The 18917-nt window shown below is 37.5% G+C and overlaps 1 protein-coding gene across 3 annotated transcripts in view; it reads left to right on the top strand.

Annotated features, from left to right (window-relative positions):
• LOC128695248 (BRISC and BRCA1-A complex member 2-like) overlaps positions 1–18917 on the top strand; it is a 36207-nt gene that overhangs the window by 13399 nt on the left and 3891 nt on the right. For all 3 annotated transcript variants that reach the window (XM_070096774.1, XM_070096768.1, XM_070096782.1), the window contains 4 exons: positions 522–608; positions 2744–2881; positions 7150–7350; positions 14548–14676. In XM_070096774.1, coding sequence (XP_069952875.1) covers positions 522–608; positions 2744–2881; positions 7150–7350; positions 14548–14676 — 555 coding nt within the window. The remainder of the gene's footprint in view (positions 1–521; positions 609–2743; positions 2882–7149; positions 7351–14547; positions 14677–18917) is intronic.

Consider the following 18917-nt stretch of genomic DNA (forward strand, 5'->3'; position numbering starts at 1 on the left):
TGCCTTAAAGCAGATTACAGCGTTTTTTTTTTTTACTTGCTAGTGCATATAAAAGCCTAAAAATATGTTTACACTATCATTTATTAAGTCCTCAATATCAGTACGCCTAAAAAAGCAATTAAAAATTAAAAATAGTAAATTATTTTTTTTTAAATTGCCAAAAACCATCTTAAGAGCAGTAGTAAACATGTAGTAAACATGTATAATTAAAAAGCTCCATATTAATGAAGTGCTCTAAAGCAAGTGCTGTATTAACTAGGTATGCCCATAATTGATTCACTTGTTTACCACTGCTATACAGTTAGTACAGTATCTAAATTTTTGGAAGTTATTCCAGGTTTGAAAAATAATTTACTAATGAAGCTCATAAGTCAAATATTTAATGCTAGTGGATTTTAAATTCCATACAGAAGTGTTCACAGTATTTCCAAAATTTATCTCATGTGCATCAGTATAAATTCTTTATGTTGTATTTATTCTTGTTCTCTTTCAGCAGTCTTATGGAAAATAATTTTTTTTAGATAGAGAAACTGGAGGATGATGACGTTTTGCAGTTTGAGTACCAGTCCCTACTGAAGACACTCAAAATTGGAGAAGGAGATATTGAGGTAGGTTTGCATCTTTTTTAATGAACAGATGAAGATTGTTGTTGCTGCTGCTGCTTGTTTATTCATCAGGGTAAGGTGGAACTTTTGTCTGTCATGAGAAGACCAGGAAGTACAGTGCCTGCACACTAGAGGAGGGGTGACTTTGTTGCGGTTCAGAGTGCCGTCTGACCTGTGATGTCAGCACAGTTCTGGCATGAACGATAAAGTGAATGGCAGTGAATATGTTTCGTCGTTTTTACTTTTGAGTCGTCCTACCTCAGTGGGAGACAGGTTGTGTGTTCAGTAAAAATGAGAAGACTTGTTTGGTCGTTGTGGTGGCCCTGTAACAGTGTGTCTAAGGGCACATAAATGGCACATTATGGCCCTGTGGCAATGACCATTCAGCCATTGTTTGCTTACTGTGCTGGCATCTTTCCTTGAGTAATCAGGGTACTGTGTTTTGTTATTCATCAAGAGATGTACATTTGTAAATTCTGTATTTAGTTTACTTTTTACAGTACTTTAATATCTATTCAGAGACAATAATATACATGTACTTGCTAAGTATAAAAGTGACCAGGAGGGTTTTTTTTTTTTTTTTTATTATCCTTCTACTCGATTACTAGGCTTTTCAACTTGACCGATTTTTCATTAAATTTATTTGAAAAACATGGCATATAAAACATTCTCCAGATGGTGGCATGTGTGAATATATTTCAAATCAATGCATAGTAATGCTGATGCTAATGTTCTCATCTCTACTACGATTTGACTCTGCTGACAAGTGTGTTTAATATTTCCTGTGTATGGGATGCACTATTCAGTGTTTCAACCATATGATGGTACTGTATGGCTTCATTTTAAATATGTCCCACTGAATATAGTATATTATATCTTTAACTATTTTGGTTAATGTTAAAGTTGTTTGTGTAACTAGATTACCTTAACATAGCTTTCAAATGAAAGATAACTTTCTTCTCATTTCTAAGGATTTTAAATTTATTATTCTTTACAATGCATGCATTGTATCTGAATTCCAAAAATGAGGGATGCAAAGCTGGGATTCAGGCTTCATTCCTGGAGGTGGGAAGTAGAGTTTCTGCATTCTGAAGGAAGGGGTTGGGATGTTGTAGTTTGGAGGATCATCTGAACTGTGATGTTGGACCTCTTCTGGCAAGACACTGATTGAATGAGTGACAGTATTTTCTTCCTTGTGAGAAACAGCCCAAGTGTTAAAAAAGAAATAAAACTGGAAAATTCAAGTACATATCAAGTTGACTAAAAATCATGTTTGACTAAGCTTGTTTTTGATATTCACAGTGAAGTACGAGCACTCCTGTTTTTGATTCTTCCCTTTCATATTAAGTGGTACTCTGTTCCATATATAATTCATGCACACTAAAAGGATTCAGGATTCTACCACATCTTTCTCATTCCATCATTTCAATATCTTGAAGGCCATTATCCTTTTCAGACTTAATACTTTGCATTCACCTAGTATACAAGAGATTGCTGGCAATGTTGTTGATCCATAATGATTACCAAATTTTTTTTTATGAAATTGCTACTAGGCATCTGGTAATGTGGTGTCTGAGCATAGCCAGGAAACTTGGAAATATGCACAAGTATCACCCAGTGTGTGAGAATATTGAAATACGAGAGAAGCATGTGGTCCTGTGCTTCATTCTTTTCGGATCTTTGTGATTTCATAAGCAACTACTTACATGTACAGTAGTCCACTAGGGATGTGTAGGAAATCTTTTTGTTGCAGCTTACTTTTTTTTACTACTGCTTTGGGTTTCAATGATTGTATTAACTTTATTGAATTGTATCAGCTGTATTGATTCACTTTAGGTATTTAAAATTACATAAAAGTGGGAAGTTATTGTGGCCTGTTTGCCCCTTAGTTATACACTGAGCTTTGAACTTACTAAGAATAGCTGGTACACTTTAAACTGAAGCATTTACCTATGATGGGAGCCTTTTTTGCAAATCATCACTTTGAAATAGTATTTTAAAAATAAATCCACACCTTTTTTAGTTTTTGCAGAAAAAGTATAAAAATTTAATCACAAATTGCTTGATAAATTTTGAGAAATTATTATTTAGCAATTTTTTGTCATGCCTTGTTAAAAATTTTAACTTAATATTTGCAGATATCGGTAAATGGTGCAGGTCATCGAGCATCGTCCCTGTTAGTACGCTTACCACTGAGTCTTCAGGATGTGCCGCCAGTCTTGGTCGATGCTAATCCAGGCTCAGCAACTAGTCTTCTTCAAGTGACCTTTCAAGGTGTAAGTGTACAGGATCTGTCTGTAGACCTTAGTGAAAGCATCCATACCCCTTTCCCCTCACACCATAAGACTTAATTTTTGTTTTATTCTTTCTGGTTCCTTGTCCTTCCCAAGAACTCTAAATGGATGGCTACAACTGGAAATCTCCAGCTGTCACCTAAACATCTGGGTTTACCTCTTATGCAGTTAAGAGACCTACCTTTTGAACTAACCTTTATTTTACCTTACCATTAAGTAGGTCATCTGCCCATCACTAACTGTTTGTAATGTCATTATATGTCTCTTAGCATGTTAATCATCCACTCCAAATGTTCAACATTGTTCAACTTATCACTGGTATCATGGAGGGACTTTTTATCCAAGGAATTAAGCCTTTCCTACTCATACCTGGATTGTACCTGATTGCCTCCCATTTCCCCAGGTTCTGTATGACCCCTGAGGGCCTAGCCCTTCCTGATAATAACAGTTTACTTGATCTGTTCCTCAACCTTACAAGATGTATATTTCCTCTTTTTTCCCAAAAGCTCTCTCTTTCTCCTCTATACTTCTTTCTTCCCCAGGTGCAAATACGCTTACTATAACCCACTTCTCACATCCAACCTTTATTTTACTCCACATAATCCTTTAATTAACCCTTTCAGGGTCCGTCCCGTAGATCTACGGCTTTATGGTGAGTGTCCAAACCGTAGATCTACGCCATGAGCTCAGCTCACTCTGATAAACTGTGAGTGGTACATTTGGGCCTAGATATGAGAGAATACATCTATGTGGTATGTGTGCACCACATAAAACAGATCCTGCAGCACACTGTGTATAATGAGAGAAAAAAACTGAGATCATGATTTTTCGATTAAAACAGCGACTTTGCAATGTTTTTTCGTATGTTTTTTATAGTTGTATTTGCGATTTCTTGGTCTCATTTGATAGAATGGAAGACATATTACAGAAATAGAGATGATTTTGATTGGTTTTAGCACTGGAAATGGCTTGAAACTGAGCTCAAAGTAGCAGAAATGTTAAATTTTTGCCGATATTCAAGAGTAAACAAACGACCTCACACATCTAATACACGTCAGCTGGTGGGTCTAATATACATTCACAAATATGGTGATGATATTTATACAATTATTACAGTATTGCATAACAGTAAATCTTCTATTTTTTGGTGTGAATAAAAATTCATTATGTGAATAAAAAATCAAAATGGAATTTATTTGTAAAGCCTCAAAATGTAACTAATGAACAGAGGAAATGTTAGTTTAGTTCCAGGAATACCTACATTGTTTATTCTGGAGCCTATTTTGAAATTGGAATATTTTGAACTTTGTGTTAAATTGGCCAAATTAACAATTTCTGATCACTTTATTTTGTAGTTGAAACAGTTGACTTGGCGATTTCTTGTGCTCAATCGATAGAATAGAAGTAATACTAGTGAAATAGCTAAGAATTTGGTTGATTGGAATAATGTAATTGGCCTAAAATGGGAGTCAAAGTCGGCAAAATCGCCGATTCATAAATATCGCTGACACATCAAAATTCGCGAGAGCATAATTTCGTCAATTTTCCACCAAATTTCGTACTTTTTGTTTTATTACCTTCACAAAAAGATTCTCTACGATTTCATAAGAAAAAATAACAAATTTTTTTTTTTTAAATTCTTGGACACTGGTGCGTGACTTCAGATTTTGGCCTTGGACCCTGAAAGGGTTAATACATTTATAGTCCCTCTTTTCCTGCCATAGCTCATCCTTCAGCATTATTGCTACTCCTTCTTTAGCTCTAACTCTATTAGAAACACCTGACCTAATCCCATTTATTCCTCTCCACTGAAACTCGCCCACCCCCTTCAGCTTTGTTTCACTTAAAGCCAAGACATCCAGCTTCTTCTCATTCATAACATCCACAATCATCTCTTTCTTATCATTCGCACAACATCCATGCACATTCAGACTTCCCACTTTGACAATTTTCTTCTTCTTATTATTCTTTTTAGTAATTATTACAGGAACAGGGGTTACTAGCCCATTGTTCCCGGCATTTTAGTTGACTTTTACAACACGCATGGCTTATGGAGGAAAGATTCTTATTCCACTTCCCCATGGATATAAAAGGAAAAGTAATTAGAACAAGAACTAAGATAAAATCTAAGAAAACTCAGATGAGTGTATATAAATAAACATGTAGTGTGACCCAAGTGTAAGTAGAAGTAGCAAGACGTACCTGTAATCTTGCATATTTATGAGACAGACAAAAGACACCAGTAATCCTACCATCATGTAAAACAATTACAGGCTTTCGTTTTACACTCACTTGGCAGAACGGTAGTACCTCTCTGGGTGGTTGCTGTCTACCAACCTACTACGTTTCATATATTGTTGAAAATTCGAAATTACTGTAGACAGGTAATATTAGTGCCCCTTAATGTATCTTGGATTATATTATGGGTTTCTGTGGAAAATTGGTTCAGAGTTCTGACCACTAGTTATGAAAGGTTTTCAGGATATATCTCATTTATTAATTGAGAACAACCTGCACTTACCTTATACTGTAATATATTGTTTGTTGTAACACCCATTGGTAACTGTTTAATTTATATTTGCTCTTTTTTGGACAGAAAGGGTAGGTGGTTGATTTTTCTTTAAAACTGGCAACTGTTCAGTGGCACCTCTGTTCAGAAAGTTATCTTTTTTGTCTTTCTTCATCTCTCTTTCTCTTTTATTTTCTCTTATTTTTATGAGGCACCAAACATTTTAGTGAGCACCTGCTATGTTGCATTGCAAAATAAAATGCTGTAGCAGTCTTTGAATTGGAGACAAATCATTATGATAATTTTTTTTTTTTCAACAAGTCAGCCATCTCCCACCGAGGCTGGGTGACCCAAAGAGAAAGAAAATCCCCCAAAAGAAAATACTTTCATCATCATTCAACACTTTCACCTCACTCACACATAATCACTGTTTTTGCAGAGGTGCCCAGAATACAACAGTTTAGAAGTATATACGTATAAAAATACACAGTATATCTCTCCAAACTGCCAATATCCCAAACCCCTCCTTTAGAGTGCAGGCATTGTACTTCCCATTTCCAGGACTTAAGTCCGGTTATATAAAATAACCGGTTTCCCTGAATCCCTTCACTAAATATTACCCTGCTCACACTCCAACAGATCGTCAGGTCCCAAATACCATTCGTCTCCATTCACTCCTATCTAACACGCTCACGCACGCTTGCTGGAAGTCCAAACCCCTTGCCCACAACACCTCCTTTACCCCCTCCCTCCAACCTTTTTGAGGACAACCCCTACCCCGCCTTCCTTCCCCTACAGATTTATACGTTCTCCATGTCATTCTACTTTGATCCATTCTCTCTAAATGACCAAACCACCTCAACAAACCCTATTCAGCCCTGTGAATAATACTTTTATTAACTCCACACCTTCTCCTAATTTCCACACTCTGAATTTTCTGCATAATATTTACACCACACATTGCTCTTAGACAGGACATCTCCACTGCCTCCAACCACCTCCTTGCTGCAGCATTTACAACCCAAGCTTCACACTCATATAAGAATGTTGGTACTACTATGATAATATTTATGATATATTATTATGATTATGATAATATTTGTCTTAAATTTTAAAATTGCAAGTTTCTGGAGATTTTTGTTCATATTTGTATAGATTTCTTTGAAATTACTACTGCACAACTAGAGTTGTTAGGTGGGAACTTGCCAAGTTTTTTCAGACGGTGCCAGATGAGCCAAGCTGTAAGGGTCATGCAAGCTGCAACATCCTGATTGAGTAGGCATTCACAAGAAAAATCTAGCTTAGGTCAGACTGTTAGAGGAAGCCTTGCAGTTATAATATGCACTGCAGATAAATTGCTACATTTCTACTTATCTTTTAAAGAACAGAAAGGCACAATACTATAACTGGAACAAAACACAAATAATAGAGTCCAAGTCGAACCAAAACATCGTCATAAGATCCTCTCTCCTATGTGTGAGTTATTTGTGTACATATCTTTGGTAGGCTGAACTTGAGATGGGAAGTACAGTGTCCGCACTCTGAAGGAGGGGTGTTAATGTTGCAGTTTTATGACTGTAGTGTAGGCACGCCTCTGGCAAGACAGTGATGGAGTGAATGATGATGAAAGTTTTTCTTTTTCAGGCCACCCTGCCTTGGTGGGAAATGGCCTGTGTGTTAATAAAAAAAAATCCTCCATTTTCTTTGAAATTTACACATTTTTAATTAAATTTCTTTCCAGAATGAGGGTGTGTTTGTTCCCAAGCTACATCTCTCGCCACGTGTTGAGCTCCTCATAGGAGGTGCTAACACACTAGCACTTCCAGCAGTACCTCCAGGTACTTGTCTCATGGATTACGTCGAGAGAGTGCTGGAATTACTTGAGGAGAAAGTGAGGAAATCGGTGTTGTGTTTTGAAACTAGAAAGCAGTTCATTGCTCAGGTGAGTTTTGCAGTCTAAGTTTAATTTAATTGAATGTATGACTATTATTTGGCAAGGTTTAAATTTAACCCTTTCAGGGTCCGTCCCGTAGATCTACGGCTTTACGTTCAGGGTCCAAACCGTAGATCTACGCCATGAGCTCAGCTCACTCTGATAAACTGTGAGTGGTACATTTGGGCCTAGATATGAGAGAATACATCTATGTGGTATGTGTGCACCACATAAAACAGATCCTGCAGCACGCTGTGTATAATGAGAGAAAAAAAATGAAATCATGATTTTTCGATTAAAACAGCAACTTTGCAGTGTTTTTTCGTATGTTTTTTATAGTTGTATTTGCGATTTCTTGGTCTCATTTGATAGAATGGAAGACATATTACAGAAATAGAGATGATTTTGATTGGTTTTAGCATTGGAAATGGCTTGAAACTGAGCTCAAAGTAGCGGAAATGTTAAATTTTTGCCGATATTCAAGAGTAAACAAACGACCTCACAAGTCTAATACACGTCAGCTGGTGGGTCTAATATACATTCACAAATATGGTGATGATATTTATACAATTATTACAGTATTGCATAACAGTAAATCTTCTATTTTTTGGTGTGAATAAAAATTCATTATGTGAATAAAAAATCAAAATGGAATTTATTTGTAAAGCCTCAAAACATAACTAATGAACAGAGGAAATGTTAGTTTAGTGCCAGGAATGCCTACATTGTTCATTCTGGACCCTATTTTGAAATTGAAATATTTTGAACTTTGTGTTAAATTGGCCAAATTAACAATTTCCGATCACTTTATTTTGCAGTTGAAACAGTTGACTTGGCGATTTCTTGTGCTCAATCGATAGAATAGAAGTAATACTAGTGAAATAGGTAAGAATTTGGTTGATTGGAATAATGTAATTGGCCTAAAATGGGAGTCAAAGTCGGCAAAATCGCCGATTCGTAAATATCGCTGACACATCAAAATTCGCGAGAGCATAATTTCGTCAATTTTCCACCAAATTTCGTACTTTTTGTTTTATTACCTTCACAAAAAGATTCTCTACGATTTCATAAGAAAAAATAACAAATTTTTTTTTTGAAAATTCTTGGACACTGGTGCGTGACTCCGGATTTGGGCCTTGGACCCTGAAAGGGTTAATAGATTTATTTTATAGGTGGTTATTAGTTCTGATCTTAATCTTGCCTGTTTTATAGAGTTGGCCTACTTATATTTTGATTGATGTTATAGCTTTGCAGTTTTAATATTTTATTTATTTTTTTTTTTTTTTTGGCATTTTTTAGCATTTTAGATCTTGACTTATGATTAGTTAGAGAGAGAGAAAGAAAGCGTTTACAACTGAAAAGCCTAATTATGGGCTAAAACAAATTTTAATTAAATCTGAAATATTGTTAAACATAATTTTCTTTTTATTCTATAGATAGACGTTCTGCCATAGTCATAATAGAGAAATACCTTATATAATATGTCATGTGGGTTGTGACATGACAATACCTTATGTAATATTATCATGTGGGATGTAATGCATATATAAATGTCTAGATTTAATCTAATCTCTTAGTATCACTTTTCGCAGCTTTTCATGCAACAAATTTAGGCTAAACCTGATCTGAAATCACTACATTTTCCTGCCTAAGGAGGAGTGTTATACATTGATGCTTCCTCTCTCTTCTCAAACTTTCTTGTTTTACAGTGGTGTGAGAAAGAGTAAACCAGAATTGCTTATGAGCTTTGAGTACATCACATTTATAGATATCAGTTAATCAAATATCCTACTTCATATTTATTTTACAGATTTTATCAGAAACTTTTTTTTGTTTCTAGCATTTTATATTCGTAGAAAAATATTTTACGTATTGCAAGGAATGGTGCAATTATAATTGCACCATTCCTTGCAGCACGAAAGTTATTTGTGCATCTGAATACATTAATTCTTAAAACTATGATTTTTGTAAGTGGTAAGTTTGTTTTTAAATTTCCATTTGTGCCTTTGTAATAATATTATACTTTATTATTATATTATATAGCAGGTTAGGTTCCGGGCTACTACTACGAAGCAAAATTTGTTGTAACGTGAATCATAGCCTTTTTTTTCACTTTCAAATGCATATAAAATCCTGATAACATGTTAATGCTATATATTATGTGAGCAATATAGCTTGGCCTAAAAATGTGTATATATTATGCATTACTTACCTGAAAATATTTTTGTCCTTAGCTTGTAGTGAGTGGAGAATATATTTATTGTAGGAAGTCTGAATAATAAATTACTAAATTACTGAATTTTGCTGTATTAGCGAAACACTGTCAAGTGAAGCACTGTAAAGCAGGGCCTGCCTGTATTATAAATTAATACTGTAGCAGTTTAAGGAACAGTGCTGTGTACACTTCGACAAAAATCTGTGAGGAGAATTCAGTACCATTTGACATGCATATTGTAGTTTTTTAAATTTTAATGTTGTAGAAAATAGGAGTTTGCAAAATCTTTTTAATTCCATCTTTGCTGGCATTTAATACCAGGAGGTCAGATGAGAAAACAGTCCAAATCAGTATTGTAACTGGAAGAGAATTTTAATTTCTGTATTAGTCCCTCTCGTAACCTTCTTCCAATGTTGAAATTCAAATTAAAATTTTTATTTCCATGCATAGTTTACAATGTGTAATTACAGTATTGATTTGGTAAGTGCAAAAAAAAGCCACTATCATGCCGAAGCATTTCAGGCATTTTGGTGTTTTACCTCCTTGCAGAATACGTATATTCATTGGCGTAACTTAGTTTTGGAAATGGAAGGTAATGTAATAGATATTTCAGAACTATTGTGCTAACAATACTGTATTTAAAAAATGCTCTGCTTTCTTATCTGGAATACTATACTGTTCTCTAAACTCATTTTAGATACAGTATCTAGGCTAGAAAATATACAGAGATAATTTTCTTGCTTAAAACGTAAAAGCATGTAGTCTATGGAATGAATACAAAAGGTATTTTTTTCAGATTTTATGGCCTGGAATGGCAGTTGCCTAGTTAAACAGGCTCTCACTAGGAATATCCCACCACAGGTTAGGCTGTGAGAGTAGAACATCTCTGGAAACTGGCCACAGTCAAACCATATTTAGCATACATTAGTATGCATAGTTCCTTTGTATAAAGGCAAAGGGGATAAAAGAGAGTGCAAAAATTATAGGGGGATAAGTCTGTTGAGTGTACCTGGTAAAGTGTATGGTAGAGTTATAATTGAAAGAATTAAGAGTAAGACGGAGAATAGGATAGCAGATGAACAAGGAGGCTTTAGGAAAGGTAGGGGGTGTGTGGACCAGGTGTTTACAGTGAAACATATAAGTGAACAGTATTTAGATAAGGCTAAAGAGGTCTTTGTAGCATTTATGGATTTGGAAAAGGCGTATGACAGGGTGGATAGGGGGGCAATGTGGCAGATGTTGCAAGTGTATGGTGTAGGAGGTAGGTTACTGAAAGCAGTGAAGAGTTTTTACGAGGATAGTGAGGCTCAAGTTAGAGTATGTTGGAGTGTGAGCAAAGTAACATTTATGAAGGGATTCAGGGAAACCGGCAGGCCGGACTTGAGTCCTGGAGATGGGAAGTACAGTGCCTGCACTCTGAAGGAGGGGTGTTAATGTTGCAGTTTAAAACTGTAGTGTAAAGCACCCTTCTGGCAAGACAGTGATGGAGTGAATGATGGTGAAAGTTTTTCTTTTTCGGGCCACCCTGCCTTGGTGGGAATCGGCCAGTGTGATAATAAAAAAAAAAAAATATTAGTATTGTGTATGATTCACAAATAACCTGCACATTGGAGAATGAAACTGATGACAATGTTTCAGTTCAACTTGGACCATTAATTAGTCACACTGAAGTGTGGTGGTCCAAGTCGAACCATTACATTGTCATAAGTTTCTCCTGGAGGTTACCTGGAGGTTATTCCGGGGATCAACGACCCCGCGGCCCGGTCCATGACCAGGCCTCCCGATGGATCAGGGCCTGATCAACTAGGCTGTGGCTGCTGGCCGCAGCTGATCCGGCACTGACTTTAGGTATCTGCCCAGCTCTCTCTTGAAGGCAGCCAGGGGTTTATTGGCAATTCCCCTAATGCTTGATGGGAGGCTGTTGAACAGTCTTGGGCCCCGGACACTTATGGTGTTTTCTCTTAGTGTACCAATGGTGCCCCTACTTTTTATTGGGGGCATTTTGCATCGCCTGCCCAGTCTTTTACTTTCGTAGGGAGTGATTTCTGTGTGCAGATTTGGGACCATTCCTTCCAGGATTTTCCAAGTGTAGATTACGATATATCTCTCCCTCTTGTGTTCCAACGAGTACAAGTCAAGTGCTTCCAAGCATTCCCAGTAGTTAAGGTGCTTGACAGAACTTATACGTGCAGTAAAGAATCTCTGTACACTCTAGATCTGCGATTTCTCCTGCTTTGAATGGAGATGTTAATGTACAGCAGTATTCCAGCCTAGAGAGAACAAGTAATTTGAAAAGGATCATCATTGGCTTGGCATCTCTCGTTTTGAACGTTCTCATTATCCAAACTATCATTTTCTTTGTACGTGCGATCGTGGCACTGTTGTGATCCTTGAAAGTGAGATCCTCAGACATTACTACTCCCAGGTCCCTTACATTATTTTTCCGCTCTATTGTATGGCCAGAGTCTGTAGTATACTCTGTTCTAGTTATTATCTCCTCCAGTTTTCCATAACGGAGTAGTTGGAATTTGTCCTCATTGAACATCATATTGTTTACCGTTGCCCACTGGAAAACTTTGTTTATATCTTCTTGGAGGTTAACCACATCCTCAGCAGATGACAGCCTCATGCAGACCCTAGTATCATCCACAAAGGATGATACGGTGCTGTGATGTATATCTCTGTCTATGTCTGATATGAGGATGAGGAATAAGATGGGGGTGAGTACTGTGCCTTGTGGAACAGAGCTCTTCACTATGGCAGCCTCCGATTTAACTCTGTTGACCACTACTCTTTGTGTTCGATTTATTAGGAAGCTGAAGATCCATCTCCCCACTTTCCCAGTTATTCCTTTAGCACGTATTTTATGGGCTATTACGCCATGATCGCATTTGTCAAATGCTTTTGCAAAGTCTGTGTATATTACATCTGCATTCTGATTTTCTTCCAGTGCATCCAAGGCCATATCATAGTGATCCAGTAGTTGTGAGAGGCAGTAGCGACCTGCCCTGAACCCATGTTGCCCTGGATTGTGCAGATTTTGGGAATCCAGGTGATTTGCAATCCTGCTTCTTAGCACTCTTTCAAAGATTTTTATGATGTGGGATGTCAGAGCTATTGGTCTATAGTTCTTAGCTAATGCTTTGCTGCCACCTTTATGGAGTGGGGCTATATCCGTTGTTTTAAGTGACTGTGGAATTTCACCCATGTCCAAGCTCCTCCTCCATAGTGTACTTAGGGCACGCGAGAGGGGTTTCTTGCAGTTCTTAATGAAAACAGAGTTCCACGAGTCTGGGCCCGGGGCTGAGTGCATGGGCATGTTGTCAATGGCTTTTTCGAAATCTATCGAAGTTAGGGTAATGTCGGAAATCTGGCATACATTTATGGAGTTTTGAGGCTCATTCATGAAGAAATCATTTGGGTCGTCAATCCTCAGACCGATTAGTGGTTCACTAAACACAGAGTCATACTGGGATTTCAATATTTCACTCATTTCCTTGTTGTCATCTGTGTAAGTCCCACCCTGTCTGAGTAAGGGCCCGATACTAGATGTGTATTTGCCTTGTTTTTGTCATATGAAAAGAAATATTTTGAATTTCTTTCAATTTCACTAATAGCTTTAAGCTCCTTCTGTCTCTCCTGGTTCCTGTAAGAGTCATTTAACTTAAGTTCAATAGTTTCCACTTCCCTGGTCAGTGCCTCCTTTCGTGTATGAGATATTCTAGCACTCCTGAGGAGCTCAGTGACTCTTCATCGTCTTCTGTTGAGGGAGCATCTTTCTCTCTCCAGTTTACTCCTGCTCTTCTTTTTTCTTAGGGGAATATGTATAGAACATGCTTCAGCTGCCAGGAAGTTGATCCTTTCAAGGCACTGGTTTGGATCCATGTCATTTAAGATATCTTCCCAACATGTTTCGTTTAGGACATGGTTTACCTGGTCCCAGTTGATGTTCTTGTTGTTGAAGTTGTATTTTGTGAAGACATCTTCACAGGTACATGCATTCTGCTGATCAGGACCCCTATGCATGTATGTCTGGGCTTCGATTAGGTTGTGATCGGAATTAGTTGTTTTTGATATTCTTATGTCTCTTATCAGGTCCTCATTATTTGTGAAGATAAGGTCAAGTATGTTTTCTAGTCTTGTTGGCTCCACTATCTGCTGGCTTAAGGTGTGTTTTTCGCAGAGACTTAGTAGCTCATGTGTGTGTGACCTTTCATCTGCGCTACCTCCGGGGATTGTTTCAACTATAACGTTATTTGCTACATTCTTCCATTTTGTATGCCTTAGGTTGAAATCACCAAGCAGTAAGATGTTTGGGAATGGAGCTGGAAGGTTTTCCAGACAGTAATCAATTTTCAGTAGCTGTTCCTTGAACTGTTGTGAGATTGCATCTGGTGGCTTATATACAACCACAATGACTAGGTTTTGGTTCTCGATCTTTATTGATAGAACTTCAACTACCTCATTTGTGGTGTTCAGCAACTCCATGCAGATGAGGGACTCTTTGACATACAGGCCAACCCCCCCTTGTTGCCTGTTCATTCTGTCGCATCTAAAAAGGTTGTAACCACTTATCCATATTTCACTGTCAAAGTGATCTTTTGTGTGAGTCTCTGTGAAGACTGCAAACATTGCATTAGACTCCTCTAGAAGTCCACTGATAAAAGGTATTTTGTTGTTGGTGGATGGCTTAAGGCCCTGTATATTAGCAAATATGAACGAGGTTGTATTCTGTGTTTGTTGGGGGGATTTTGTTTTTGTTATGTGCAGGTTTTTTGTGAATTGCTCCAATCATGGTATTGTGGCTTTTTGTTCTTTATTGTGTATGACTGTCTATTAATATATTTTTTTTATGTATGATTTTGTTATATAGTCAATGTTTTCCCATTATGTACTTGAATTTGTATTGATAAAGCCACTGGATGGTGAAATGTTTACAATAAAAATACCCGGATGTTGCACGTGTCTAATTTTCATCATGATGTTTTCAGGTTTTGTGTTTGTTTGGTTGCGCTGTGATTGAGTACGATGCAGAGCGTTTCAACAAGGTTGTTCTCTTGTTTGATGTGAAGGACTTTCATTTTCTAACCTTCATTATACTTGGTCCACTCTTTCCCCAGGTCAGTATTATTTTAACTAGAACTAATATACTTATTTTGAATTTAAAATGTCTCTTAGAAGGCAGAGAATTTATTTTGTTTGTGGGCAGTTATTCATAGACCAGATCACCAACACCTGTCTCAGTGGTAGAGTGCTTGGGTCACAACCAAAGATACCCAAGTTGAATTACCAGGTGAGATGAGACATACACTGTTGGCAAGTCTCATCTGCTCCATTGAGTACATGTTCAAGACTTGAAGGCATTCCCAGTAATTTAGGTGCTTTACTGGCTCAATGTGAGCTGTAAACTATCTCTGTATTAGTTCCAGCTCTGATATTTCTCCTGCTTACGGCCCCATTCAAAGCAGGAGAAATATCAGAAGTGGAACATTACAGAGATCGTTTACAGCTCACATTGAGCCAATAAAGCACCTAAATTACTGGGAATGCCTTCAAGTCTTGAACATGTACTCACTGGAGCAGAGGAGAGAGAGAAATACATGATAATATATACCTGGAAAGTACTCGAGGGCCTGATCCCAAATCTTCACACTGCCATAACATACTGGAGTGAGAGATATGGGAGGAAGTGTAAAATAAATCCAGTGAGGAGCAGGGGTGCAGTGGGGACAAGAAGGGAACACTGTATCAACATCTAGGGTCCCAGACCCGGGCCGGAAGTACCGGCCCGGGTCTTCTCCCAGAAGATATCAAAAACACGGCTAAAACAAGTGTAGAAGCCTTCAAGAGGATGAGTATCTTCACCAAGTGCCCGATCAATCAGGCTGTGATGGATATGTGGGGCAGTGGACCTCTAGCAGCAACAGCTTGGTTGACCAGGCACGCACCAGACGAGCCTGCGGGCTCCAAGAGTAGTGAAACTCTTCAAAGATTTAAAGGTACCTGCAGTCCTTATGCTTTTAATTATACTGAGCAATTCTTTCATCCTCTATTGTCTCTGGCCTTGGCTGTCATTCCTTTGATTTATGTACCTAGCTAATTCCTTCGTATATCATTATATTTTTATATTGAACTACTAAATACAGGCATACTTCCAGTATTTTAAAAATTAGTATGTATATTATTCTCATATACTTGTAATCATAATTTGGTTTTAAAGATGCCCAAAATGCTTTATATAATAAGGGGCTTTCTATAAGTAGTTGTATATATGTCAGTCACCTTAATTGTATAATATACTCTACCTCAGTTTATAGAAATAAAGTGTTTTTTGTAATAGTAAATAGATATCTGTTGTGGGTTGCATCTTTGGGAAGGTGGTAGTGTACCTTACATTGGCCCGGGCTTTGAAACGAGCTAGAGTATAACAGTAGCTCATAGTCTGTAAATTTATGTGCAAAAAACAAAAAATAATAATAAAGAATGTAGTTCCAACCATCTGATTTATTGTCTTGCTAAACTAGTAAAGCAGTTACAGGTGCTTCGCGACTTTAGATGGGATTAGGTTCCGACAATCCCATCATAAGTTGAAAATATCATAATTCAGACATGAATACAGCCTCTCCTCACTTAGCGACGTACTCGTTTACCGATGCCTTGGACTCATGACAGGCTCTCTGACCAGTATGCATGCCTAAATAATGATATTAGAGCTGATTTCTACTGTTCTGTTTATTACAATATGCTATACACTACTGTATAACATTTAAAAATATACCAGAAATGTTATAAATGGTGCAAAGGTGACATTAAAACAATATCAAAGATAGCTGACACAAACCCACTCCCATTACAGTATGCTCCTCACTTAGCGATACTACAGATGTCTATGCCATTCCTGGTTACACAGCCATACACAACTGTAGGCCAGACCAACAAGGGGGTGGCACAGCTATATACTACTCAGACCAACTAGAATGTATCACTAATACTTGCACATGGGATGAACATGGTGAATATATAATAGCTAAATTCAAATCCAAATACCTACAAAAACCTCTCGCAGTGATAAACATCTACAGAGTTCCACAGTCAAACATTAGCCAATTTAGTCAAAACCTAGGAAGTATGATAACTGATGCACGCATGAACAAAGATCACTTACTACTCTCAGGTGACTTCAATATAAATCTCCTGCAAGACCAGGACCCACACGTTACTGAATTCACAAACACTATGAGTAACTGCATGTTGCTACCAACAGTAACAAAACCTACAAGAGTTACAGAGACTAGTGTTTCCCTACTTGACCACATCTGGACCAACACCATATCCCCTTTAAAATCAGGCATAATTACAGATAATACCACAGACCACTACCCTACTTTCCTCATAACTCTTGGTAAATTACCCCAAGACACTACTAAAGTCACCTTCAGACTTCACAATGAGGCAACCATTAATAACTTCACAATATCAGTAACAAACATTGACTGCCACACTGAGCTAGAAATCTATACAGATATTGACGAATGTATTAATAATTTTCTAAAAAAGACCCAATACCTCTATAACAAGCACTGCCCTAAAAAAACTAAACAGATGACAGCTAAGAGACTGAACAGTCCCTGACTAACACCCAGCATTCTCATATCCATAAACACAAAACACCGATATGAAAAACAGTACAGAATAGGTCACATAACCAGAGACCAAACAAAACTTTACTCGTCAATCCTAACCAGCCTGATAAGAAGGGCAAAAAAATTGTATTATGAGAACAGATTATCCAACTTACGAGGTGATATAAAAAAGACCTGGAAAACCCTATCAGAAATTCTAGGAACAAAAAAGATATCACAAAATAGCGAAATAAAATTAGCAAAATCAGATGAACCCCAACTCCCACCAACAGAAACAGCAAACAGACTCAATGATTTCTTCTCCACTATAGGACAAAACCTTGCCAATAAAATCCCAAGCTCAGATACCCCACCAAATGACTACCTCACTGGCAACTACCCGAACACACTGTTCCTAGCTCTGACTAAGCCCTATGAAGTCTCCCTTATTATCAACGCACTAAAAAACAAGGTAGGAGATTTAAATACCTTACCACCCTTTATATACAAAAAAGTGTCACAAGTGCTATCACCAATCATTGCAACACTCTTTAACAAATTCATTGAATCCTCCACCTTCCCTACAGTTCTCAAAATAACAAGGGTCACCCCGATCCATAAAGGAGGAGACCAAACAGAGTTGAATAACTATAGGCCAATATCCAACTTACACCCTCTCTCAAAAATCTTCGAAAAATTAGTTCATAAACGAATCTACTCCTTCCTCATCTCCCAAAACATACTCAACCCCTGCCAATTTGGATTCAGGCCTAATAAAAATACTAATGATGCTATTACACACATGCTGGAACATATATACGCTGCAATAGAGAAAAAAGACGTCCCACTGGGGATCTTCATTGACTTACGTAAAGCTTTTGATACAGTTGACCATGACTTGCTCCACATAAAATTGTCACACTATGGTATAAGAGGGCACTCCCTCAACTACCTCAAGTCATACCTCAGCAACAGAAGCCAATATGTGTACGCAAATGGGGCAAACTTTTCCGCACAAGCAATTACAGTTGGTGTCCCACAGGGAAGTGTCCTTGGCCCTCTTCTCTTTCTCCTATACATAAATGGCCTACCAAATGCTTCGCAATTACTCAAACCCACACTATTTGCAGATGACACTACATACGTCTTCTCTCACCCGAGCCCAGTCACGCTAGCCAATACTGTAAATACCGAATTACAGAAAATATCTACCTGGATGAGGACTAACAAACTAACACTAAACATTGACAAAACCTACTTCATTCAGTTTGGTAACAGAGCTACAGATGTCCCTCTTAACATAATGATAAACGGATCACCTATCACAAAGCTAACAGAGGGAAAATTCTTAGGAATCCACCTTGATAATAGACTCAAATTTCATACACATATACAACAAATTTCTAAGAAAATTTCCAAGACCGTAGGCATACTATCGAAGATACAGTACTATGTTCCACAGTCAGCCCTTCTGGCCCTATATCACTCTCTTATTTACCCCTATCTCACCTATGGAATTTGTGCATGGGGCTCAACAACAATTAACCATCTCAGACCACTAATTACCCAACAAAAGGCTACAGTCAGAATGATAACAAATTCTCACTACAGGCAGCACACTCCACCAATATTCAAAACACTAAACCTACTCACCATACAAAACATCCATACTTATTACTGCACCTATTACATACATAGAACAATTAACTCTGATATTAACCCTCCCCTCAAACATCTTG

This window comes from Cherax quadricarinatus, chromosome 4 (genome assembly GCF_038502225.1).
Source record: "Cherax quadricarinatus isolate ZL_2023a chromosome 4, ASM3850222v1, whole genome shotgun sequence".
Taxonomy (NCBI): Eukaryota; Metazoa; Arthropoda; class Malacostraca; order Decapoda; family Parastacidae; genus Cherax; species Cherax quadricarinatus.